General features: G+C 37.7%; 1 protein-coding gene across 6 annotated transcripts in view; it reads right to left on the bottom strand.

Moving 5' to 3' along the window:
- Nucleotides 1-26,223, bottom strand: part of arfgef1 (ADP-ribosylation factor guanine nucleotide-exchange factor 1 (brefeldin A-inhibited)) — a 67,923-nt gene that overhangs the window by 13,855 nt on the left and 27,845 nt on the right. For 3 of the 6 annotated variants that reach the window (XM_051881954.1, XM_051881955.1, XM_051881953.1), the window contains exons 5-27: nt 25,586-25,765; nt 25,415-25,468; nt 21,383-21,650; nt 19,263-19,379; nt 17,790-17,980; nt 16,206-16,339; nt 14,382-14,616; nt 13,928-14,027; nt 13,703-13,842; nt 13,391-13,499; nt 10,475-10,676; nt 9,252-9,363; nt 8,469-8,674; nt 8,282-8,366; nt 7,877-8,042; nt 6,692-6,843; nt 6,450-6,578; nt 4,533-4,739; nt 4,279-4,423; nt 3,222-3,309; nt 3,099-3,139; nt 1,440-1,609; nt 1,064-1,215 (exon numbers count right to left, since the gene is read on the bottom strand). In XM_051881954.1, the coding sequence (XP_051737914.1) occupies nt 1,064-1,215; nt 1,440-1,609; nt 3,099-3,139; nt 3,222-3,309; nt 4,279-4,423; nt 4,533-4,739; nt 6,450-6,578; nt 6,692-6,843; nt 7,877-8,042; nt 8,282-8,366; nt 8,469-8,674; nt 9,252-9,363; nt 10,475-10,676; nt 13,391-13,499; nt 13,703-13,842; nt 13,928-14,027; nt 14,382-14,616; nt 16,206-16,339; nt 17,790-17,980; nt 19,263-19,379; nt 21,383-21,650; nt 25,415-25,468; nt 25,586-25,765 (3,383 nt within the window). The remainder of the gene's footprint in view (nt 1-1,063; nt 1,216-1,439; nt 1,610-3,098; nt 3,140-3,221; nt 3,310-4,278; nt 4,424-4,532; nt 4,740-6,449; nt 6,579-6,691; nt 6,844-7,876; nt 8,043-8,281; nt 8,367-8,468; nt 8,675-9,251; nt 9,364-10,474; nt 10,677-13,390; nt 13,500-13,702; nt 13,843-13,927; nt 14,028-14,381; nt 14,617-16,205; nt 16,340-17,789; nt 17,981-19,262; nt 19,380-21,382; nt 21,651-25,414; nt 25,469-25,585; nt 25,766-26,223) is intronic. The other 3 variants (XM_051881956.1, XM_051881957.1, XM_051881958.1) reach the window with 3 other exon arrangements.

Genomic DNA, 26,223 nt, shown 5'->3' with positions numbered 1-26,223 from the left:
AATAAAAATGACAAAATCAAATATCAAAATTACTAAAACTGAAAATATAAAAATAAAAACGAATTCAAAATATTAACAAATGCGTGTATAAATAATACTAAAATAATAATTATTTTTTAATGAATTGTTCATAACGAACTGATTAATTAATGAATTGCCAGTGCTAATAAAAGTGTTTGATTATTGCTGAATATAAAAAACTTTTAAAGACATAGTGATTTCTACCATTTTATTTTAAATTCTACTATTTTATTTTAAATAAAATATTAAATTTTATTTTAAATTAATATTTTAAATTTTAAATTTAAATGTTTGAAATATTTTCTAATACTTCTGAATATTTTAGACAGGAGCGTAACTAAAATGATATTTTACTATAGAAATTTATTCAAATTTTATTTTTAGATTTAAAAAAAAAAAAATATTAAAAAAATATTTTCCAAGACTTTTAGGCAGTGCCTACTTTTTAGAATGTTTTTGGAAAAGTTACACTATGGAGCTACTGTCACTTGAAAAGTGTAGATTGAAGATTGAAAAGATTGAAAAAAAGATTGAAAAATGTAGGTATTTTACCTTTTAGTTATTCTCAATGTTTCAATACACCACTAATGTTAAAGAAAGGAATGAAGAACTATGTAACAGCTGGATTAATAAACAAAACCTCCTGTTTATGTCTACATGACATATTCTGAAGTATCAAAAATGTTTACCAACTCCTAAAAAGAGAACATTTTATACATGTAAACAAAGCACTTAACATGACATGATGAAGATTTAAAAATATTTAGAGGCAGGCACTCCAGTCTCCAGAATCCAGAACAGAGCCCTTCAGAAGATGACATTTAGAAGCAGTACATCCGCCTTAGAGAAAAAACAGCTACACTCAAAACAAGCCTTGCGCCTCTAACCCGTCTTAAGGCAAGACTTGCACTGTTGTACGTCAAAACATGCAATTCACAATTTGTTTGGTTATTCAACTGACACTCTGTATAATTGAAGAAGCTCTGACCTGCGTTATTCAGTGATATTTCACTTTAATTGCAGTGTAAACTGAAACGCTCACCTGTTCTTTTTCATTATGTGCTCAAACGGCCTGAGGAAATCCTTCTGGAATCTGAAATTGGCCAACTCTCCTTTCTCCAAAAATTTCATGGATAGCTGCCTCAAAGAGTCCACAGCGAAAATAGCAACATCCTCATTGGGATTACAGCCGACCTGTGCCAAAACAGAAAGTAAAAGAGATGGGGAACGTTAAAGCAACGAGAGTGCTGTGTTTTCATTTTCGGCTCTTCTTCAATCTATTAAATATGCCCTCCCGCAGGCAGAGTGAAATTTAAAAGCGTCATTAGATTTCTCTGATATCGTACAAAGCCACCGAGACACACTCTTCATGGACCGATTTCCTTCCAGCGTTGATTAGGTGGCTGCTTTGAACTCACCTTATTGAAATGATCCCCTATAACCTCCCATATCCTGGACCACTGCAGCCTGATACGACCCATGTTGTAGTACGATATCTCCACGATCTTTTGCAGACTGAACATTCGAGGGTGTGTAGGGGAGGCCAATTCATCCATCGATACAGCACACAGCCATCGTACAAAGTCCACTGCAAGAAACAGCAAAGTGTCATTTAAATCTTCTCAGAACTGAAGGGTATGTGACGCTTGCAACGCTAAGGTTATGGGTTCGAATCCCAGACACAAATACTGATAAAATACAGTTTGAATGCAATATACACTACCGTTCAAAAGTTTGGGGTCAGTATGATTTTTTCTTTTTTAAGAAATTAATACTTTGAAGGATTAGTTCACTTTACCCCAAGCTTTACTCACCCTCAAGCCATCCTATGTGTATATGACTTTCTTCTTTCTGATGAACACAATCGGAGTTATATTAATAAATATCCTGTCGCATTCAAGCATTATAATCGCAGTGAACGGGACCAACGAGTATGAAGCTGAAGAAAGTGCATCCATCCATCATAAACGCACTCCACGCGGCTCCGGGTGGTTAATAAAGGCCTTCTGAAGCGAAGCGATGCATTTGTGTAAGAAAAATATCCATATTTAACAAGTTATAAAGTAAAATATCTAGCTTCCTCCAAGACTGCCTTCCATATTCAACTTAAGGAAAAAGCGTAACTGTCGTGACGTAAGTTACACTTTTTCCGTAAATTGAAAATGGAAGGCATAGGACTTAGCATAAGCGTTTTGAACTGTAAAAGGCATTACACCTTCTTTCTATGTTGAATATGGAAGGCGGTCTGGTGGAAGCTAGATATTTTACTTTATAACTTGTTAAATATGGATATTTTTCTTACACAAACGCTTCGCTTCGCTTCAGAAGGCCTTTATTAACCCCCCGGAGCCGTGTGGAGTACGTTTATGATGGATGGATGCACTTTCTTCAGCTTCATACTCATTGGTCCCATTCACTGCCATTATAATGCTTGAATGCGTCAGGATATTTATTAATATAACTCCGATTGTGTTCATCAGAAAGAAGAAAGTCATATACACCTAGGATGGCTTGAGGGTGAGTAAAGCTTGGGCTATTTTTCATTTTAAAATGGTCTAATCCTTTAATTCAGCAAGGATACATTAAATTGATCAAAAGTGACAGTAAAGACATTTAAAATATTACAAAAGATTTCTATTTTAAATAAATGCTGTTCTTTTGAACATTAAATTCATGAAAAAAATCCTAAAAAAGTCCATAAAAATATTAATCAGTACAACATTTTCATCATTAATAATAAGGAATGTTTCTAGAGCACCAAAATCAGTATATTAGAATGATTTCTTAAGAAACATGTGACACTGAAGACTGGAGTAATGATGTTGAAAATTCAGTTTTGCCATCAGAAGAAAAAATTATATCTTAAAGTTTATTAAAATAGAAAGCCCTTATTTTAAATTGTAATCATATTACTGTATTTTTGATCAAATAAATGCAGTCTTGGTGAACATAAGAGATTTCTTTCCAAAAAAAAAAAAAAAAAAAATCATACTGATCAAACTTTTGAACGGTAGTGTAAGTTTTAAATAAACATGTCTGCCAAATGCATAAATGTAAATGTGAAGTCTTGTACTTACCGATAGCATTTCCATCCAGTCTGGTAGAGCCTGTGAATATCCTGCAGAGAAGAATATGAGTGTTAATAACATTCATGGAACATATTAGTGTTTGTTCATTAGAATTGATGATAACCATCATACCGGTCCACAGCGACTACCACACTTTGTGAGCTGGTCTCCCCAATAGACTCCTGAATGCTTGCTATCTGTTTGCGATCAACGTTCCCTCCTATTGTGTGAAAAATCACAGTTGGATTATTTATACAAGTGCAAACTTAATTTCACACTGCTGGATAATTATACTGGATTATGATAAAGCAATCTTAATGGATAACAGTTTAGCTTTAGATAAAACGTTTTTGATGATGTAATGGCAAATGGAAAAGCTGCAATGCAGAGGGTGCTTGTGCTTAATGTCACAGCTTTTGTCTTTTGACAAAAATGCCCTTTAAATTCATATTTTGTTAAATCATATTCAATATCACACTCGCTTTACTTTACAGACCAAGCATTAACTAAATTTTTAAAAATGTATTGCTGAAGTGTGAAATGTACAAAAATATTTAGCTATTAATTTAAACATTTGTAAATGATATACAGTCAAACTAAAAAATATTCAGACATTGTTTAACATTTTTGATATATTTTTACTAGTGGGTGCAGGACACTATAGTTCATTTATGTAATTGAGGATAGCAAAATAAAGTAAACTGTGACATATTATACCCAAAAATTCTTCATACAGTGGACTACCAGTAAAACTGATAAAAATTTGGAACCAAATTATTCAGACACTTTGACCTGAACATGTTTTGCTTAAGTGTTATCTGACATTATTAAGATTATTTTTTTTCTGACACAGTTTAACTCTGAGATCTTGTCATATTTTATTACCATTTTTTTAAACTATAGTGAATAAACTGTATTAATGAATGAAATGTTCAAGGTGTCTGAATAAATTTTGGTTTGACTGTATAAAGGATTTATCAATAAAAATACATACATTTCTAAACATTTAGACCTTCATTTAATTTAAACATTAAATTTATCCACATGTCTTAAAATCATTTAATTATTATACAGTGCTCTTTCTGTCTCAACATTGTTATCGATTAACATAATAAAAAAAGTCTTTGTCAACAAACATTTTGGGTAATAACGAGATGATTGCTGTTCATGTGAAGTGCGATTAACTGACCCAAGCCCAGGTATTCGTCAGACTGCTGTTCCTTGGTGCTGGTGATGAAGCCTTCCTTCCCCCGTACGGTTCCTGATATGTACCGAGCCTTCACTCCTGTCCCGATGAGCTGGGCCAACTCCAGCTGACTAATGCACTTCAGGATCTGCAGCGCACATAGAGAGAATGATAATACCTCACAAAGTCTGTCTGCCAATCACATCGCATAGGAAAACATGCAGGCCAATCAAAGAGCTGGGTTTGGCAGTGCTCACCTCATGCCAGGAGTTTCCTAGGTAATTTCCATCCGTGTGAGCCACTGTAATGAGGGTCTTGATGGTGTCGATGTTCTTCTGCTTCATCTCAGTGATGCCCGAGCTGGCCGTCAGCAACGTGAAGCGGGCCAGAGCCTGAACGTACGCATCTCGCTCCAACTGGAACAAACCAACACAGAACAAAAACCCTTTGGACTGACATCTCTCCTGTCCACATGTTGAGAGAAATAAAGTGCAGAGGTGTTGTGCGCTGTGTAAACATGATGGTTATTGTAGACTAAATGTGAATATGCATTTACTCATCTCACTTGTACAAAAACATTTAGTATTCCTCAAAATGAATAAAAATAGTGAAATGCAACCTTAGAATTTTATGCAAATAAAATTGTAATAATTAGCTATATTAAATTACACAAATATACTTTATGTATTTAATCTCACTTTATTAACCAATGTCTTTGCTGCTGACCTTCAATGATCCAATTCAATTATACTAATAAGCAGAAATTACTTCAGATTAGATTTAGAAATAAGAGTGTTGAACTTCCAAAATGGCAGCACAGCTGAAAGGTTTGTTACAGCTGCGCCCTCTACTGTACAGGCGTAAATATGCATTTCCTTCAGCCGGAGGTTTATTCATTTCACTTTTGGTGTGAAAAGGCCTTAACATTTGCCAAAAATAGAACTTTTTTTGTTGTTATTAAAAAACAAACAAGCAAGCCCAGCCCAGGTGAGAAAAAGTAATGCAAAAGTAATGTAACATTACTTTTATATAATGTAACACATTACTTTTTATAAGTAAGCAATAAGGTACGATAGGCTTTGCTATATCATGAATAACCCTTCAGCCGTGACTTATTCACGATACAGCACTAGCCTCTCGTACCTTATTGCTTTTATAAAACGGTTACCACACAATACAAATATTAAAGCCAAAAATATGTATCAATGCAACTTTCATGAAGTAAACTTTCACTAAAAGCCTTCCTTCCGCCGGAAAAAATAGTCCCTGACCGTGAACAGCAACAGAAGTTACATTATTACGCCATTGGATGGCAGCAAAGACTGTCTTTATGAGTGTGTCAGTCAGTAGCGAAGACTTTTACACTGAAAAGACTGAATTATTGTGAACACGGAACAAGACGCAACTGACAAATGCTTTGACTAGCGCTGTCAGTCACGGGAAAACCCCTGAACTGTTAAAAGGACAAGATATTGCAGCGGACATTTAAACAGATTTTTTATTTTATTTTTATTAAACATAGAACTGACCTGAAGGAAAATGCTAAATCAGAATGCAGGTAATAAACTCGCTCAATCGATCTCTTTCTCACAATACTCTTCTACATGATACAGTAAGCTTCAATGAACAATATCAATTGAGAACATACAGTTTACGTTGCTAAGAGTGGTTGCTAAGGGTGTTGTGTAGTGATACACAGAACCGTTGGGTAAAGCGGTCATAGCTGTGTTTTATCGTGAATAAAACAGCTATTGACCAGTCAGAATCAAGGACAGGAACTAACTGTTTTATAAAAAGTAACTAAGTAACACAATTAGTTACTTTTTTAGCGAGTAACACAATACTGTAATGGATTACTTTTAAAAATAACTTCCCCCAACACTGATCGTAATTGTATGGAAAAGAGCAACCTGAATATTCCTCAAATATCTTCTTTTGTTCTCCACAAAAGAAAGTCATACAGGTCTGGAATGACACAAAGGCTAATAAATGATTTCAGTTTTTATTTTTGGGTGAACTATTCCTTTAAGCAGTCGATCATTCCAGGCAAAGATGACTGAAGTTTTTAAAGTTGCTTATTCAGACAGAGACTGACTAGTAATGCAAGCAAACGCTAGGCCTTTCTCGGCTTCAGTAAATGACCTCTCCACGGTTAATGCAATGTGTGAAATTACCTGAATGCTGAAGATGCACGCTATCCTGATAGCACAGCGGATTCCCTCAAGACACAAAGAAGCCACCTCAGTGTCATCACAGTCTTGCAGACCTACGCTGAACGCAGCCAGAAAGGGTGTCCAGGCCAGCTATGAGAGGTCAAGATAATATAGGATGGGTATTTGCATCCAAACAGAATGTATGTGGAAGTGCATGCACAGAATACCTTAGACATATATGTGTATGTGCATGCACACCATACCTTAAACATTGGTCTGACGTGCTCGAGGTGGGTGGCGCTGGTGAAGGGGGCCTGAACGTGGCTGACAGCCTCCATCAGAGCCTTAGCTGTCTTTGCCATCTGCTCCATCTCAACATTATACAGAAGCCTCCTCTGCTTCTCACTGGCCACACCTGATCCAGAGACAGTAGCAAAAGCGCCATCAATTACCACAAACCACACCTCAAAATATCAGAATACTCCTTCTGTCTCTACAGAGACGACAGAACATAAATGTTTATTTGTTCTCTTGGGATGTCCAATAGCTTGTATTTTAATAATAAAAATAATAATAATTCTATATATTTTATGCTATTTATTTAATTGTTTTATTTTATTATTATGGTTTATAACTAAAAAATAAAAATGAAACATATAATAAAAATTGTAAAAAAAAATAAAAACATAAAATAAAAATGATTAATAACTAAAATGATTACTAATTTAATAATTATTACCAAATACTGGAATACTTTATTCTGATTTGTCAACCACAGCATTCTAATGGTAAAATACTACAAAATAAAATCAATTATACTCAGATCAATAATAAGAGGGATAATTAGTGGGATCTCAACTTTTTGGACTTTAAGGCACTGAATTGTCCACAAAAATATTTGAAGGCCACCCCCACCCCCCAGACTCACATTTTATACCCAATAAAATTTTTAGAGCTTGGTATTACTAAAAAGATCTGTATTTATTATATAAAAAATAGCTAAATACTAAGAAATATCCTGATTTTTGGATGTTTTAGCTTATTTTAATGCTTGTTTGGGCAGTCGTGGCCTAATGGTTAGAGAGTCAGACTGACGACCCGAAGGTTGCGGGTTTGAGTCTCAATACCGGCAGGAAATGACCTGGTTACCAAATTTGGCCTTCACATGTCACTTTCACTGTTTTGTCTTATTTTAAATAATTTTAAGTAATCTTGATGCCCCCGATTTTGTTCAGGCCCCCTAGTGGGCCCCAGTCCCCTGGTTGAGAACCACTAATGTACAGTCTCCAACTCATTATCATAAAATAATTAAAAGTGCCATGACCCCATCAAGCAAAAAGGCATTTGGCCAATTATAGCTTTTTTTATGCATATAATTCAAAAGAGTCTATTTGATTCTATGATTGATCGATATTGTCACCATGTTTGTTGGTGCGCTAAATACTCACTTTGCTTATTTGACTTGAGAGTTAATTCCTTTGTCTCCTTCATAGATATTTTTTTCCCTGCGATTTCATCATAAATGGCTGAGAGATACTCCTCCGGTAAATCTTTACTGTCATTGATACCTCGGTTCATCTTGATGTATTGCTCTTTTGTCATTTTATTCTTCACCTGTGCCAAGATAAAGGAAACAACAGATCAGTAGCGTTCTTCCTCTTGTTTTCTGTTGCGTTTCAGAAACATCCATCACCCTAGATATAGCTATTCCGCTCACATATCAAGATTGAATGCCAAACAGCCGTTTCCAGCTCTGACGTTCACATTAGCATTCATAGACTCGGGAATGAAAAGAAAATGCATTCTGCATTCGCTGAAGATTTCAGTGAACAATCAGCACTCGGTGAACTAACCTGCGGACTGTGTAGATCTGTAGTCAACATGATGATTGAATACGCGAGGACGTATGCAGTGTCTGCGCTGGCGAACAGTGTTTGCCTAAGGAGAGAGATAAAAGAGACAGTGACTGAGTGCAGTGTTTGCGGCATAATTAGTGACGTAGGTTAATCTGTTGCAACAGCAGGAGACCACTGCACTCACCCTTGGTTGCATTCTAAATATCTAGCAGCAAATTTCTCCATCAGTCGATCGATTTTCTGGGCCTCTCCGGGTAGACGGAAACCCTCAAGGAACATGCGCAGCGCTGGCACGAAGTCTTTGCCCTGGAAGTCCATTTGGTCGACGTAGGCATACATAACCTCTTTATTGATGCGATCGTTGTCTCCAAGAAACTCTCCTACCTGGATCTGTCAGGTTAGAAGCAGAAGGGCCAATGAGTCACATATTGATTGTGAAGGTTGAGAAATAAATAGCAGAAAAACCATGTTTCATAACTCAAAAACACATGCTCAATGCTATATTCTAAAGCCACACTGACAGACACTTCAGACTGGAGAAATCGAGCATCTATTCAGTGTGCATCATTGAAATGCAATGTCTATTAAAGTATTCCATGCACATCTCAAGTCATTCAGGAGGCTGAGGGCTGCTCGGCTGAAGTGCCCTAATTTTAGGGCAGATATAAGGAGCTCTCTTTACCCATTACTGCTTCAGTCTTTTGAGGCTGGATGAATGAGCAAATGAGTTGCCGATTCATCACACTGAAGGATCAAATAATCTCTAAATGGAAGTTTGGCAACACTTGTCTGGAGCGTCTTAATATTTTTTTGCTTTGTTTTTCAGAAATGTTTCAGAAAAGCCCTGCAGCTGCAGAGAGTTTTATTACACAATATACTGCTGTAATGTAAAAATCTATTGGACCTAGGCCACAGTACATAGAAGAAACAAGGTAAGGGAAAATATTGTAGGTAAACAATATCTTACTGAGTCAAGTCTCTCCTCTTGATGTAAAAATTGGGCGATATCTTCGGGCGTGGTTCCCAGCATGCCTTGTTCCTGCAGGTACTGAATGCCCCTCTTTGGTTTTTTGTTGAACCTGTGTCATTGTGGTAAATAGAACATCAACATATGATTAACAGATTCACATTTTGCGTTTTGTAATGAAAGGGCGTCTGTGAAAGGGTTCATGACATTTTATCCCTGATGTTATGATCTTAGTAAAGGTGTTTGCACCAAAAAGTCATATTTTAGTTTTGTCACCTCCCTCTCACTATTAAATGGGTGGTTTTTACAGCTGTGAATCAAACATTGAAATACATGACAGATTTATAAAACAAAATGGTAGTCAGACTGAAAGTTTCCTCAGAAGGAAATGCAGAGCTGTAGGTGCTACACACCTCAGGGACAACACAAACCTCGACATATTCATACATTTTATTCTTTAGTTTCTGAATACTGAATAGGTGTCATTGACGTGTAAATGTGGGAAGTCATGTTTAAATTTAAAATGTTTTCATCCATCTGACATGTGAAAGTTGCTTAGTTCAGAACAAAACTTTTTTCAGTCTCTTTTTTTTCCACTGAGGAAAAATTCCAGAAAGAAACAGTAGAATTTCATAGTAGACCTTTTATTTCAAAAGATCAAGTGAAATTAGATTTCTCAGGAATCCATATGAACCCTTTAAGATTGCTCTGTTGATTTGAGCCCAACATCTCAACTACTGGCTCAACTGTTTGCTTGAGTTTGGGGCGGGACTAACTGTTTGTCTGACCAATGGTAGATGTGAATGGAGTTTTTATGAAACCTGTTTGCAATTTTTGGATTGTTAATGACCACAGAGAGTCAGGACCTCGGTTTAACGTCTCATCCGAAGGACGGACAGAAGGAGACTTTTATATTTTCCAATTGGTTCTGGTAGTGCTACAGAACTTATACACTTCACCTTTAAGGTATCGACATCCTGCAGAGATTAGTTCACCTGCCTGTAAGTTTCTAGTATGCCTGAAGACCATAATCAGTTGGTTCAGGTGTGTCTAATTGGGGTTGAAGCTAAACTCTGCATGACAGTGGCCCTCCAGGAGACACCCCTGGGATAGGTAAACTAAGCAATTTCCATACAAATATCTATTGATAGTGATTTTGTCAACAGCATGTGTAGTGCAGAAGAGAGTGATTTCATGCTTTTGATTCCAACTTAACGGCTTACAGGTCAATGCCTTGCTCTATGATCTCCTTCTGTTGTTTGAGGACCTCAAACTGCTCAGGGTTGTCCGTCCCAGACATCTGCGTGCTGTAGCTCCCGATGCCTGACGAGGCGGTGGAGTCCAATGAGTTTATGCTGCCGTAGCGGTTAATCGTTTCTGGATGCTTCGACTCATTGGTTTCCTGCTCTAAAGGCTTTTCTTGGCCTGATCGAAAGAGAAGAGAAATGAAATTCAGATGCAATTTTTAAGAGAACACAGAAGAAATGATGAGCCCGGTTTGTGAAACACCACGAGCCCCTGCAGCCAAGGGACTAGAGACAGCATGATTCATTGGAGTCCTGGTCAGCTGAAATGTGTGTTGGTACATCGAGTCTTTTCTCTGGCTCAGCTCCCTATACAGCTCCCTATATGAGTTTCCCAGCACAACACTTATCTAATAAAGTCTTTGGCCTCGGCTGACTCGTATCACAAAAACAGCAAGACGGGGACTGGATGAAGAGCAGCGTGACCTGAATACACAAAGTAACAGATCTGAAGTTGCTGCAAGCAAGATAAACAAGGCGGTTTGGGTACGTGGAAGCCATGGTTGCAGTTTGCAGGGTCTAATTACACACACTGGAAACACTGTAAAAGATTTAGCGGGTAGCTATCACTGTAACATGAGCTGTCAGGTCACTTCCACATTTCTCATAGTTTCCTCTCTCCAAGAGATCAGAGGAGCCAGCAGCAACTGGGAAATACTTACCCGTTCGTCTTAAGCTTCAAACAAAACGTAATTTACTTGTTTGATATACAAAAGCTAATACGGCCACAACACAAAGAACTATTAAGAGACCACTATCTACTTCACGCAACAAAAGCTAAAGCAATCAATTCTAATGTCTCTACAAACTGTCGTTACCTGTTCTCCCTTTTGATGTGCGTCCGTTAAGAGAAAAGAACAAAGATTGATTGGCCAGCATGATGAGAATACAAGAACTTGAAAGTCTTGATTAGTGATACAAAACAAACATAATGCACCTGAAGAGTTACCCAGATAAGTATGCTACAATCTGACTGGCCGATTAGGACATAATTTGGTCAAGATGAAAGGTTACAGCCATTAAACATTGTTTACGCTAAAATACCATGGCTACTACATTTATTAAACAACAAAAAACAAAAAAAATGGTAAACACTGTCATAAAATAAATAAAAAACTTTTAATATTTTAGGTGGTTGCTAATGTGGTCTGACTATTTGTTAGCGTGATTCTATGTGGTTTCAAGAGTGTTTTGGGTGGTTTCTAGGGCATTGCTATGTGGTTGCTAAGATGTTCCTTGTAGTTGTTAGGCATTGCTGAATGGTTCCAAAAATGTTTTGGGTGGTTGCTAGGGCATTGCCAGGTTATTGCTAAGGCATATTGATTGGTTGTTAACACATTGCTATGTGGTTCCAAGAGTTTTATGTGTAGTTTCTAGGGTGTTGCTAAGTGGTTGCTAAGGTGTTCTGAGTGGTTGTTAGCTCATTGCTATGTGGTTCCAAGAGTGTTTTGGGTGGTTTCTAGGTTGTTGCTAATGCATTCTGAGTGGTTGTTAGCACATTTCTATGTGGTTCAAAGAGTTTTTTCTTCTGTGGTTTCTTGGGCATTGCTAGGTGGTTGCTAAGATGTTCTGAGTAGTTGCTAGGTATTGCTGTGCAGTTGCAAAAGTGTTTTGGGTGGTTGCTAGGGCATTGCCAGGTTGTTGCTAAGGCATATTGAGTGGTTATTAGTGCATTGCTATGTGGTTCCAAGAGTGTTTTGGGTAGTTTCTAGGGCATTGCTATGTGGTTGCTAAGATGTTCTGAGTAGTTGCTAGGCATTGCTGTGCGGTTCCAAAAGTATTTTGGGTGGTTGCTAGGGCATTGCCAGGTTGTTGCAAAGGCATATTAAGTGGTTGTTAACAAATTGCTACGTGGTTCCAAGAGTTTTATGTGTAGTTTCTAGGGTGTTGCTAAGTGGTTGCTAAGGTGTTCTTAGTGGTTAGCTCATTGCTATGTGGTTCCAAAAGTGTTTTGGGTGGTTTCTAGGAAGTTGCTAAGGCGTTCTGAGTGGTTAACACATTTCTATGTGGTTCAAAGAGTTTTTTTTTCTTCAGTGGTTTCTTGGGCATTGCTAGGTGGTTACTAAGGCATTCTGAGTGGCTGTTAACACATTGCTATGGGGCTCCAAGTGTGTTTTAGGTGGTTTCTAGGGCATTCTAGGGTGTTCTGTGTTCTGAATGGCTGTTAGTGGTTCCAAGAGTGGATTTTTAAGTGGATTTTCAGTTCAATTTGTCATTTAAAAATAAGTAAGACTCTCTGGTTTCTGGTGGGCTGATATCTTAAAGCCTAAAATGGGCTACAGAGAAATTTCCTTTTGGTCTATCAGAGCCTCTCCTTTTCAAACCTAATAAAGCCAAGCTTGATTAGACCTAAATCCCCTCCACTCCGAAGAGGTAGGGTCTTTAGCCTGGCGCATGTTCCCAGCTCATATGAGAAGCTCAGTTTTGCAGTGTTCAGGGAGCCTGCAGCCTGCTTTCCTGATGTCAGGGCATGCCTCGGTGAGGAATAACAGCCTCAGGCCTGTTTGATTAAGATGAAAGGTCTGCGTAGCCATCACGGCGAATAGCATTTCCTGCCTCTCTTTGAGGCACAGGACTCCTAGTGCACTGTCCTCAAAAGCAACTGTTTATCCATTTGGTTCTGCAAAAGCCAGAAGCCTCTGGAAAGCAGCACAAATGCACTCTGAGGAGACTCATTTAGAAGAGCCAGGGCCGTAACCTGGAACATGTAATGCAACCGCTTGGATCCAAAGCATATCAGGATACAGAGGGGCTAAACAAGGTTCCACAGGTATTATACTGGTTAAGGATCTAGTACTGATGTCTTGTTTCGCAGGGGATGATGGTTTGACTTACCGAGACTTGTCTGGGAATTGGGGTTGACATATTGGTCTTTGCTCCATTCCACCATACATTTGAGAATGGACACCAGACACTCCAGTCCTTTCTTTCTTAGAGTCAGCTCCTGCGGGACAACATGAGCTGGGATCACTAACACTGTTTTAAAAGAACAGTTCTTAGAATTTATTTTTTTTCTTTTGTGAGAATTTTTTTTTTTTTAACATGGAGCACTTCAAATGTCTTTTTGTGAGCTCATGAACTAAATGAGGGTGAGAGAAGTGAAGATTTTTTGGGTCAATTTTTGGGTAAACCAATCTGTGTGTTTACCTGAAGTGGGGTTGTACCCAGTTCATGGCCTCCTCGTCCTTGTGCAATCTTTGAGAGGTCATTCACCAGCCTCTCGAAAATATTAGCAGCATTCAGGTCACAATCATAATTAACATAGATATCTACCACACTCTGGGCATCTGCGAGGGAATAAATATCATAGAATTACTCATTGAAAAACTCTCAAATATCTTAGAAAATGAGATAAGCAAAAGCCTTTCATACCCGCACATATTCTGGTGAGGGTTTGAATGACCATCCACTTGTGGTCATATGAGCTTGTGGATGTTTCCAGAATATACAGAAAAATTTCTTTGAAAAACACCTGAGGAGAAAAAAAAAGAAAAATACAGTCTTTGTAATAAAATTGGTGAAAAATTTTTTTTTTACTTAAAAAAACCCGCAAAATCATAACTAAGTCAGTAACAGATGGTGTTGTCAAGACGCGCAACTTGACTGAAGTGAGAAATATAACTACACAACACTGCAAACAATAAATCCTAACACACTTGTCTGGAATGAGCCACACACACAGACAGACAGACTGAGGCAGAATTACAAGCTTCCTAAACCACAGCTCAAATAAATCCATACTGTCAGCTAGACACTCCACAGACTGACGCCATCAGGGCAAGATGCACAAATACATTAGAATTCGGGGGGAACTGAGTTCAGGCACCTCAATTTGCATCTTGAGATGCGTCTTGAAGTTGGACAGGAGGGTGAGAAAGATGGACAGCGACAGCTCGAACACTTCGGGGACGGAGGAGACGCCGTTTTTAGACAGCGCTACGCACAGGTACTGCTTGATGGCGTTGATGAACATCTCGTTAGTTTTGAAGATGGGCCCAGCGTTCTGCAGGATGGACAGGAGGAGCTGCAACGAGAGGACCTTGGACCGCAGCTCGTGGGATCTGAATGAAGATGAAGAATCTTAGGTGAATAATAACAAGATGATTTCTGATGTATTCATTCTTAATTCCATATAAAATACTTGTGCCAAGGGCAAACTAAACTTAATAAAGAAAATTCTGTTCATTTTTTGCTTTACTTACACCATTGAAACCATTTTTTATTGACTGTTTAAATACTTAATTTCTCATTGCCCAAAGAATGACATGTATTAAGAAAACAATAAAATAATGAGAGTGCAAAATTAATACAGTTTTTGATGGTGGAAGGACCTATGGTTATCTTATCAGACTGCAGATATTAGCTGTAAAATAACCCCCCCCAAAAAAAAGTCTTAAATCATAAATATATTGCAGATTATCTTTCTATAGAAAACAAAGCTTTCTGAGTCACTACAACTACAGTTGTGTTGTTTTAACCTAAACTATTATAAATTGTTTTCAGTAATAGAAATAAAGCTGAAATAAAACAAATATTAGAAGAAAAACAATCTGAGAAAAAAAAAAAAAAATTGCGAAATTTAAAAATGTTGCTTTGGCAACTAACTGTAATAAGTTTAAATTAATGTACTACAATTACTAAAACTTAAAAAATAATTAAAGATATAAGAAATGTAAACATTAAAAATAAAATGATAAAAGAACAAGAAAATTACTAAAACTTAAACTAAAAATAAAATGTAAACTGAAAATATAAAAATAAAAGCCAATTCAAAATATAAACATACTATAATACTAAAATAATAATAAAAAAATAATAGTATAATACTAAAATAACACTGGACTTTGGCTTTCCTCTGATACAACATATGTATAAATATACAGATTTATTTCAATATTTGTTTTAGATTATTTAGGAATTTAATCCAAAACAACAGAATCCAAAAGCACTCTACAGTAATAGCTACCAAAACCATGCTACAAAATGTCATGCTGTCTACTGATTGACAAACTAAAGCTACATTTTCTGAAGAAAATAGTAAAGTGGTGCCTTTGCAAAATTCTGACAATCCTAGTGTGATCTGGGTGGTTGTCAGGGCATTGCTAAGGTGCTGTAGGCAGTTGCTAAGTGGCTAAAAAAAGATCCATGGGACTTTTCAAGCCCTTTTATTGTCCTCTAGTCAAAAACTGTCCCTAACATAAAGTATGTACAATAATAACAGTGATGCTTGCCTTAGTGTGCGCCACTATAAATAAAGTCCAAGTCCTGCCCTGATGTAAATCAAGAGAGGTCAACAGATATCAGACCATTTGACAAAGAGTGATCAATAGCACTGAAACAAGCTTCCTGCCTCACTGCCTTGGAAGACACACCAGGATGAATGGCTCCCTTTCTCTTCAACTGATGTGGAGGAACATCTCTCTTGCCTTCTGACAGCCCTATTCACCTGTTTAAGGACAATGGCTGATGCCATCAACACTCTTGCTCTAAAATGTCTCCAACCATTTAGAGATCTAAGATTAGAATATGAGAAGAGACCACAAAACTGCAACTCAACTGGACCCCCCTTTTTGGCACAACATTTGGCACAAACAAACAAACAATTCCATTTATTTACATTCAGATGTTTTATTAAGAAAGACAGGCTTACTTCGGATCAGGGGGACCGTCTGAAAGGGGCTTCATGGAGAGCTTGCAGAGTGAACGGAACACCAAGAATGCATCCTTCTGGAGAATGTGGGAAAACTTTGCACCTGGTGCTGGACCAGTGGTAGCTACTGATTCCTGTTGGAGAAATGCTCATGTTAGCCTCTTACGGCAATTAAATGTAACTGCCGAGAAAATGAACCATCATCTACAGCACATAACATGCAACAACCATACAAAAAGCAACAGACCATAAAACTGGTATTACAGTCTATTAAGAATATACAATAGTTTCAAAAAAAAATATTTGGACACTTGTGACACTAGTACACTAATATCCTTGCGTTTAATAACACAGATTTTCTGCAGACATAAAATTAATACCGTATGTCTATACATAGGTCTAGAACAAAACCATACAATCTCAAAATAAAATATAGCTGCAAGCAGCGATATGGGGCCAAGCCCCAGAAGGGGCTGTAGCGGCAATGCGGAGCAGGAAGAGCAAAAACAGCAGAAATTGAACGTTCATGAAAAACAGCTGGTTCAGAAGCACAGGTGAGAATGAACTCAAAATTAAAAGAAGTTCAGATCTTATCAAAGTTTGGACAAATTTTGAAGGAGGAGTAGAGACTTTTCAAAATGGCTGCTACTGTAATGGGCAGAGACTTAATGTAAGATATTGAATAGCATCAGCATGAAGAGACGAATCAGATGTACTAAATTTCATTTTTCTAGGACAAAGGGTTCAAAAGTTATAACCTTTAGAAGAGTGAATGTTTGAACTGGTGGTGGCGCTATAGAGTTGGTTCTAGAGACTCCAAATTTGGTCCAATCACTATTCATGAGTATCTCTACAACTGTACCAAATTTCATCATTTTCTCATGTTCTGTTGATAGGGCTGCCATAGACTCCCATTGGGGAGGAATAATAAGAAGAAGAAAACTAACGGATACAATAGGGGCTACAGCCCCTTCAGGGCTTGGTCCCTAATAATGTATTTCAGATTCTTCTACTTAATTGCATTCAAATATATATATATATATATATATATAAATTGGTTTATGTATTTGTTAATTAGTACATACAAATTCAGAGATCAATCAAAATGTATTCATGTAATGGGACAGCCCAGAGAGAAGATACAAGAGTTTATGTTGAATAAATGCCAGATACAGTTTGTGTCAGCAAAATATCTATAATATCCAGATTTTATTTATAATGTGGGACTATTAATTATATGCAAACCCAAAATACACCAGGACTATTCTTTCCAAAAGTGTCTATGCTTCACTACTTCCAGCTGCTCTTTCAAAAAACTGCATTTTTTACAAAACATTTCACAATAAGCAGCTTTTTATTATAACAAAACACTTGACAAAATAATTAGGTTATTATAGAGGGTATCATGGTGTGTGACATTGCAAACAAACTGTAAAATTTAATTATGAAGAATTCAACTGTTAAATCAATGTTAGAGTTCTGGATACACAACCCAGTCAAAAACAATTACATATGTGTAAACAAGCTGCAAAGCACGCTCATTTTCTATTTTATACCTTTTGTGGCAGAAGTGGAAATTGGTACCTGAGTGTCATTGGATGAGACAGACAGTCTGTCGTCGGGCAGGGACGGAGTGAAGCTCGCAGAAATGGGTGTGCCAGGGATGCCGTTGGCGTGAACATTTTCGTTGTCGCTGCCCAACCCTCCCTCCTCTTCCAGAGAGTTTGGAATGCCCTCAGCTGGCTCAGCCTCACCCTCACGGCTTTCCTTAATATCTGAACATGGTAAAACAGAATTCAGACTAGGTCCAATGGGATGGTTAAAAGTGTATCACTACTAAAATCAAACAGCCACTAGCCTAGCTGTCCAACAACATAAGATTTGCTTCCCTTAAGGGACAGTTCACCCAGAAATAAAACATTCTCTATGTTTTGTCTCTTGTTGGGAGCTCACAGGTTGAGTGTTCATTCACTCATCATGCGCTCATCTCGTGTGTTTTTTTGTAGAGCGTTCCTGTGTTGCACACGGTTCATGTTTATCATCAGCCATGTGCGTTTTATGTGGACATGCAGTCTTGTGAGGGCTCTCATCGGTTGCGTGTTCATGTCATGTTTTGTGTGAGCACATGGCTTTGTTTTGTTTGTTTCTATGTGCCATATGCTTCGATGTCTATTGTCTTTACCCCGCCCAAAATGGCTAAGCTTTTAATTGTTCTAACCACAAATTGCACTACTTAAAAAGCCATTGGTGTCTCAGAAAAACAACAAAGATAGAACTAAGTTTTTGTCAGAATATGGAAAGATTGTGTGTGGAGTGATGAATCACAGTGAAGCACGAGCTGTATGGCGATGCTCCAGAGTGGTGTCTTCGAAAATCTGTTGAGAAATATAATAATAAATGCATATATACCACAGTGAAGAATGGAGGAAGAGGTGTCATAGCGTGGGGAGCCTTTTTAGCTGCTGGTATTGGTGAGCTGCTTCACTGTGAAAAGTCATTTAATGCTTTGGATTACAGGAGAATATTGCAGAATGGCTTGCTTCCCACAAATGAAAAGTTGTTGTCTAAAGAGGAATGATCAGATGTTATTTTTCAACAAGATAATGCCCAAATTGCAAAGACAACCAAGAAGTGGCTTGAGAACAAGTCCATCAGGCTCATGTTTTGGCCTGGTCAGAGTCCAGATTTGAACCCTATAGTGAATATTTGGTCTCACACTAAACTCAAACGAACTGGGAGACATTTTTCAACTACTCATGAACTGTTTCAAGCCATCAACATTGAGTGGAACAACAAAGCTGTCTGCAAGTTGGGGAAGGCTATTCCATGCTAAATTACTTTATCTACAGTATTTGTGCAATTCTTGCTTATTTCCTGACCAGTGATTTGTGATTGTAAATGTGATTTGTAAATGGTTAAGACCATTAAAAGACCGCTAAACATTTTGCCATTTTTGTTTTTTGCCCAGGAGTGTGTACACACACATAAATGTGTGACCATTTATTTTTGGGTGAACTGTCCCTTTAAGCTTCTCACAGCAAGAAGAGTATAACTCGCCTCCAGCCACTGTGTTTACGACTTCTTGCAATATGCTCTGTACAATCTCCTGTGCCTTCTCTTCATAGTTCGGGCTTTCTTCTTCCACTGTGGGATCCGTTCCATGCTCTGCCGCACCTAAAAGACAGCAGAGTACAGTTAAGCTTCTAATTCTGTCTAGTCAGTCATTCATTGTGCGATAGGAGGACTTTCCCTCTAAGCATACTGTGTAGTCACATTAAATCCACGTTATCAGTTTCCCAATTTAATTTTAATAAGTGCTATTAAGAGGTAACTCCATACTGCCTGTAACTGGGTGAAAGCAGTGCTATTAAACTTATGTAAGACTGAGAAACACTGACACAGTTTTCCAATAGTGTCACATCATTAGAGGGAGTTTCATCTGTTCTGATGTCAAGCCTGAATACATGATTAACTAATAATGACTATGAATCAGAGATGCTTGAGTGTGTCTTGCAGTGTTGAGAGGAGGAGAGAAAACAACTAAAAATAGTGACGCTACTAACTTAAAGGGATAGGTCACCAAAAAATGAAAATTCTGTCATCATTTACTCATGTCGTACCCTTATGTCATTTCAAACCAGTAAGACTTTAGTTAAACTTTGAAACACAAATTAAGATATTTTTAATGAAACCTGAGAGCTTTCTGACCCTCCATTGAAAATTCAGGTAACCAAAACTTAGAAGATCCAAAATAGTCATAAAGATGTCGTAAAACGATTCCACATGAATCAAGTGGTTTAAAGGGGTGGTTGATTATGATTTCACTTTTTTAACTTTAGTTAGTGTGTAATGTTGCTGTTAGAGCACAAACAATGTCTGCAAAGTTACAACGCTCAAAGTTCAATGCAAAGAGAGATCTTTTCTTTTAAAGAATTCTCTGTTTAAGGACTACAACAAACGGCTGGTAAAACTGGCTACAACAAGCTTCTTCCCGGGTTAGTGACATCACTAACCCTAAAATTTACATAAACCCTGCTCCCGTGAACACGCAATAAAGGGGTAAGGCCATGTTGGGCTGCTTTAGAGAAGAGGAAGAGTTGTTGTAGTAGAGTGTTGTTGCCATGCCACCATTTTACGCCAGACTGCTTCACAAACAAGGGTGAATTCAACGCTGGATTTGCACAAAAGATTAACATGACGGCACATGCTAGTCGATACACTGAATCACCTCCACAGCAACTACAAAAATGTATCCACTAACCATTCAGAAACATCCAGATGCATTCTATAAGTTGTAACATCTTCCTGAGTCTCTCCATCAGTGCCCGACTCCGGTTTGAACAATGTAAGGCTGAACACTGTTACTGACAATCGTCATTTTGGCTGCGTGAGATTCTCCAGCTTTGTTATTGTTGAGCAACCGAAGTGCGAGCTGTTAAAGCTCTGCCCTCTTTTGGAAAGCGGGCCGGGAGCAGCAGCTCATTTGCATTTAAAGGGACACACACATAAACAGTGTGTTTTTGCTCACACCTAAAAAGGGACAAATTTGACAAACTATAATAAATGATCTGTGGGGTTTTTTTGAGCTGAAACTTCACAGACACATTCTGGGGACACCAGAGACTTAGATTACATCTTATAAAAGGGGCATTACAGGTCTCCTTTAATCCAAGTCCTGTGAAGAGATACAATCGCTTTACATGATTAACATTTAATTTAGGCTTTAATTCACATCTTAAATATAACTTAATTTGTGCTTCGGAGATTAACCAAAGTCTTATGGGTTTGGATGACAGGAAATGAGTAATGACAGAATTTTAATTTTTGAATGAACTATGCCTTTAACGCCACCACAGTGCAGGCTATTTTCATGGCAAGAACAAAGTGGAGTCAATAAATAAATACAGTTAAAAAGATAATCAAGCAGAAAAATAAAATCTAAGACTTTTTAAATGTATTTTTGATTAAAAAAAATTGAAAGCCTTTCTGAATACATCCTATTAAACCCTACATTTTTAGTCACATTTATAAAAGAGTGAATAGACAATAACGAAAGCACTCTCCTAGAATATTCCACTGGTGTCTACAGTCATTTAGAGAAATTAGCATAATCATTTACATAAACATGGAACCCTAAAGCTAAATTAATCTCTGCATGTTTGCATGCTTCTCTTTACTTTGTGCAGCTGCAGTGGCCTGGTCTGCCTCGGTCTGCTCATTTTCCGCAGGGCAGAAGTCAGTGCCGTTCTCTGGCTCGGGACTCTCGTACGGTGGGGATCCCTGCTCGACCTTGCTGCCCTGGTGTCCCGGTCCGCCGTTGGCCTCAGCAGGGAGGCTTTTGCCAGGGGTGTCGGTGTGCCGCTGTCCAGGAGACTCCGGTTCTTGCTGGCTGACTGGAGAATGCTGCCTGTGCCTCTCTCGCTCCATCTGCTTGGCTTCCTGCAGCTGCAAAACACATACACACAAGGTCAAGTCATTTTAAACATGTATCAGGAAGTTTATAGACTCATGTTCCCTCCTGGGCGGCCGGGAGCCCAAAGCCAAGCTGATGTACATCCATTTCTCTGAACAGGAGGCAAATAATTGTGTTTAAGAATACAGATTGTTCCCATCATTTATAAAAAAAAAAAAAAATTAAAAAAAAAAAAAAAACACAAGACCAGGATCTTTATAGCATCTTAGTGTACGTGAAGACAATGTCTGTGTTGACAGATGGTGGTTTGATTTCATGCACCTGGAACGACAATCTGAACTACGCACATGCTTACGTTGGTGTTTCAAAGCAGGATAAGTGTAAAATGAAAATTCTGTCATCATTTACACACCCTCGTGTAGTTTCAAACCGGTTTTACTTTCTTTTGTGGAATAAATAAATCAGCCATCAGTGATGATAAGCATGCCACATTATGCAATCCAAAATTTTACCTTAGGTCGAAATAAATATTTTACAGTCTGTCTCAGAAGACAAATAAAATTTATAAAAAATTAAATAAATAGATTGCACAGGGTGCAAATAGTCCACGAACAACAACTGGTAGCTAATACAACTTCAAATCAACTGACTGAGATATTATTCTTCAAACTGAACATGTCTAGAGTAAAGATATCTGACAAAGCTCGGGGAGAAATCATATTCATGGATGAGCTAATGTATTAAAGATTTATTAACATTACTGTAGCGGGGTGTGGCTGAAAGCCGTTGGAGCGGAACGAGGCCGCTGGAGCGATTGCAAATGAGAGACGAGCGCGACACACGGCTCGAGAGCAGTGGAGCTTTTATTATGCCGCAGTTGCCGCTTCTGCTTCTTCCAGTCATACATATGTGGGGTAACACAGCGCTGTTTTATCATATTCGATACATTTGTGTGTTGAAAGTTGTTATAGTGCTACTCTGCGTTCGCTCGGCGGCTGCTATGAGACACTTGTTGCACACTGCAGTAAGCTAGATTGATATTAGGCATGGTAAAACATGGTACTCGAAAACGAGACTTAAACAATAAAACTTACTGTGTTGAACTTGAGCTATATAACAATGATTAGTTTTCTGTGGATGAATGTATTCAAACAGTTGCTCACCTGTCTAATAAAACACATAATATATTAAAGCGTCTTTGGTGTTTCCATGGTTTCTACAAAATAAGACTGGATATTGAGAGTAACGTGGGTATGATTGATAGGTGACGCACGGACACGGTTATTTCTCTGGATTTAAACATTCTTGGAAACATTTGGGATAATGTAAGTAGTACACAAGTCAACAAAATATATAACATTGTTCGAGCGGTTTTTGGATATTTTAACTCAAAAATCAAAACCTTAGGGCTTAGCAACACATAAAATGTAACTAGAGCTGTTAAAAGATTTAGTAACTCAATTTGAATACATAAAATTACTTTTTGGCACAATACTAGACTCTGATACCTTAGTTTAAATCGTAAAATAAAAATAGTAAATCAATATCTTACATGCAACAAATAAATCTCAGCATACAGTAATTAAATTCTGCATTACAAAGGGTGCAAATACTTTTGTTAAACATACCACCTGGATTTGTTTTATGAATAAATGACAGAATGAAACCATTATATTCTTAAATTGTATGTACCGATATGCCATGGAATCCTAGTTAGTAAGCAGACTGTTGAGTATACTGCATGCATCCATAAACCAAGAAGGACCTTTAATGTAACATGTTTATTAATAAAGTATGAGGTACAAAGATGTCCCTTCTCCAGAGCTTTCAGTTGAATTCATGTGGTCTGATAAGGTCTGGTCTGTGTTGGCAAAACAAACACATCTTTAATATTGTACAGCTTATTAGTTATGCATGATGTGTCTGGCTGTGTCACGCTCTGTCCAGACTTCTAAAACTGCGTGACAGTGTGTTTTGCTTGTGCCAAAACCGCAAGCCTCACTTTCAAAGAGGCATCCTTTTGATCAGCGTGAAACATCTAAACTGCACCTCACTGTCCTCATCCACATGCAGCCATCTAAACCACAAAGATAGAGACAGATCGCTTTTGCTCCTGGTCTCAACATCCATCTCGGATGATCTAATCACAAATGACAGACCAAAATATGTTTGTAAACAAGGTCTAAAATGTTTTTTTGATCTGCTCATTAAAACGTGCCCTCGACAACACCAATCATTTAACACACCCATTTTAATACAACTATTAATACTCTACTAAAATAATTGTGTGACAATCAAAAAACATCAGTTTATTAAAAGATTAAGTATATTTCAGGAAAAACAAATTCTCCATACTTCCTTTCTTGATATATTGAATATTCACAATATATTAGCAATCATTTTGTAGCCATATATAAAAATTAAGCACCATTGTGAATATCACATTTAATGTGCTATAATTTGGCTATCAAGTTTCCTAAAAACTACTGAAAAGATTCTGTACAATTCTCCACTGAGAATTATTATTTATGTATTAAAATAACATTTTTTGAAAAAGATGATCACAATATTCAGAAAAATATTAAGCAGCAGAGTTGTTTTCAACATTGATAATAATAAGTTGGCAGCAGCTATTGGCACTAAGTGCAAATAGCGATAGATGCTATTTACACCAAGTGTAAACAGCAATTAGATGCTAAATGAAAATAGAATCTATCGCTAAGAAAATATGCTATTTACACCATGTAAAAGTATCAGTTCTTTGCAATAAGAGTAAATAGTAATTAGATGCCATCTATACTGACATATTGACAGATACTATTTGCACCTCAGTATTTTTATACATTAACAGGATGCAATAATATCATAGAGTGTAAATTATAATATTTAATAGAATTATTAAATGGATGCTGCCTTATTAGGAGAATAAAAACCCTCCCTACACCTTCCCCTAACCCTACCAATAAACACTTTTATAATATTAAACACTCGTTGGCAGTTTATTTCGACTTTTAGAACATTATTTTCATTTTTATTGAAAATAAATGCAAGCTCGGCAAAAGGCGGATTCGAACCCGCGTTGATCGTGTTAAAAGCCAGGTTTGTGAGCCTTACTCTCTACTGCGAGGGACGCTATTTGCACTTAGTGTAAATAGACACTCCGTAATAAGTTTCTTAAGCATCAAATCAACATATTAGAATGCTTTCTGAAGGATCATGTGACAATGAAGACGAGCTGCTGAAAATTCAGCTTTGCCATCACATAAATGCATTAAAATACAACAGAAAAGTTATTTTAAATTGTAATAATATTTCACAACATTTAAATGGTAGTGTATACTGAATATTGCCAAAAAACCCCCCAAAAAAACTACCCAGTCCTAAAGAGCAACAAATGTCGTCATGAATTAGAGAGAGACTCTGTCCTCAAAAGCCAAACGTGTTCACAAAAGACACGTTACTACCAGGTGTCAACAGCTGTCTTCACTGACCACTTGTGAACAAATCACCCGAGATGGATGTTACTACCAGGTGTAAACAGGCCTAACATACAAGAGAAAGCTCTTACACAACATATAAACATGGTAAGACAGATGAAAGGAACTCATATGTCATGGAGGGGACAACAGCAGGCAAAAACGCAATGAAGCCAAAGCAAGCAGACTGGAGCTAGACGTCTGAGAGAGATCGGAAAGAGAGAGAGACAGAGTGCGAGAGTGACGGATGAAGCTGATGTACACAAACCAGAGAAAACTTCAGATCAAGCAAATTTCAAGGCAGTCCTGTCACTCTTTACCTGACGATCTCGCTTTCTTGATGCCAAAGACCAATTGATCTTGTGATTTGTAAGCTATATTTTGAGGGGGGAGGAGGAGGAGGAGAGGCATCAACCAAAAAGAAAGAAGAGATGTTAGATCAGGATGTCATTTCCCCTTATTACCACAGGAGAAGTGTCAAATGCACTCACTGCTTGGTTCTCCATGCGGGCGAATATCACATTCAGCATCTGCGTGAGGGTGGCTTTGGCCGTGGTCTGGTTGATGAGGTTCTTACTGGCCAGATAGATGTTGTAGCACGTTCTTACGGCCTGCAGCACCGTGCCTTCATGGATCTCTATTTGCTGGGAGGTCACGGCGGTAAGCAAGGCCTGTAGGGGGCCGGAGCAAAGACAAACAAACACAAATGTCACAGCAGGGAAAGTTAAGCCACAACTGCAGTGATAAATCCTTGGAATGTATTCAGACAATATGAGGAGCGCTATTATTTATTATTTTAGCTGCAGGAATCTCGGTAAAGTTCAAACAGATTAGGCTCGACATGTGGCAGTATGAAGGAGTTCAGCAGCTTTCAGGAGCTGTGTTTGTCCTGCCACTCTACATTCCACAATGAGATTTGTAAAATAATAGCTTAGGCAAATGACGCTATGGAAATCTGAGCACTACAGGTTAGGGCAGTTCTACACAAAGAATCAGAGAGATGTATGTACATACTAGAGCTGCATGATTAATCATTGAATCGAGATTGTGATCTTTTAAACACCCATGCGATCTCGTTTCTAAATGATTCGCCTGTGTCTATTAAACCTTTGACAAAACTGGAACATTC

This window comes from Ctenopharyngodon idella, chromosome 23 (genome assembly GCF_019924925.1).
Source record: "Ctenopharyngodon idella isolate HZGC_01 chromosome 23, HZGC01, whole genome shotgun sequence".
NCBI lineage: Eukaryota > Metazoa > Chordata > Actinopteri > Cypriniformes > Xenocyprididae > Ctenopharyngodon > Ctenopharyngodon idella.
This window is presented reverse-complemented; position numbering and strand designations above follow the sequence as displayed.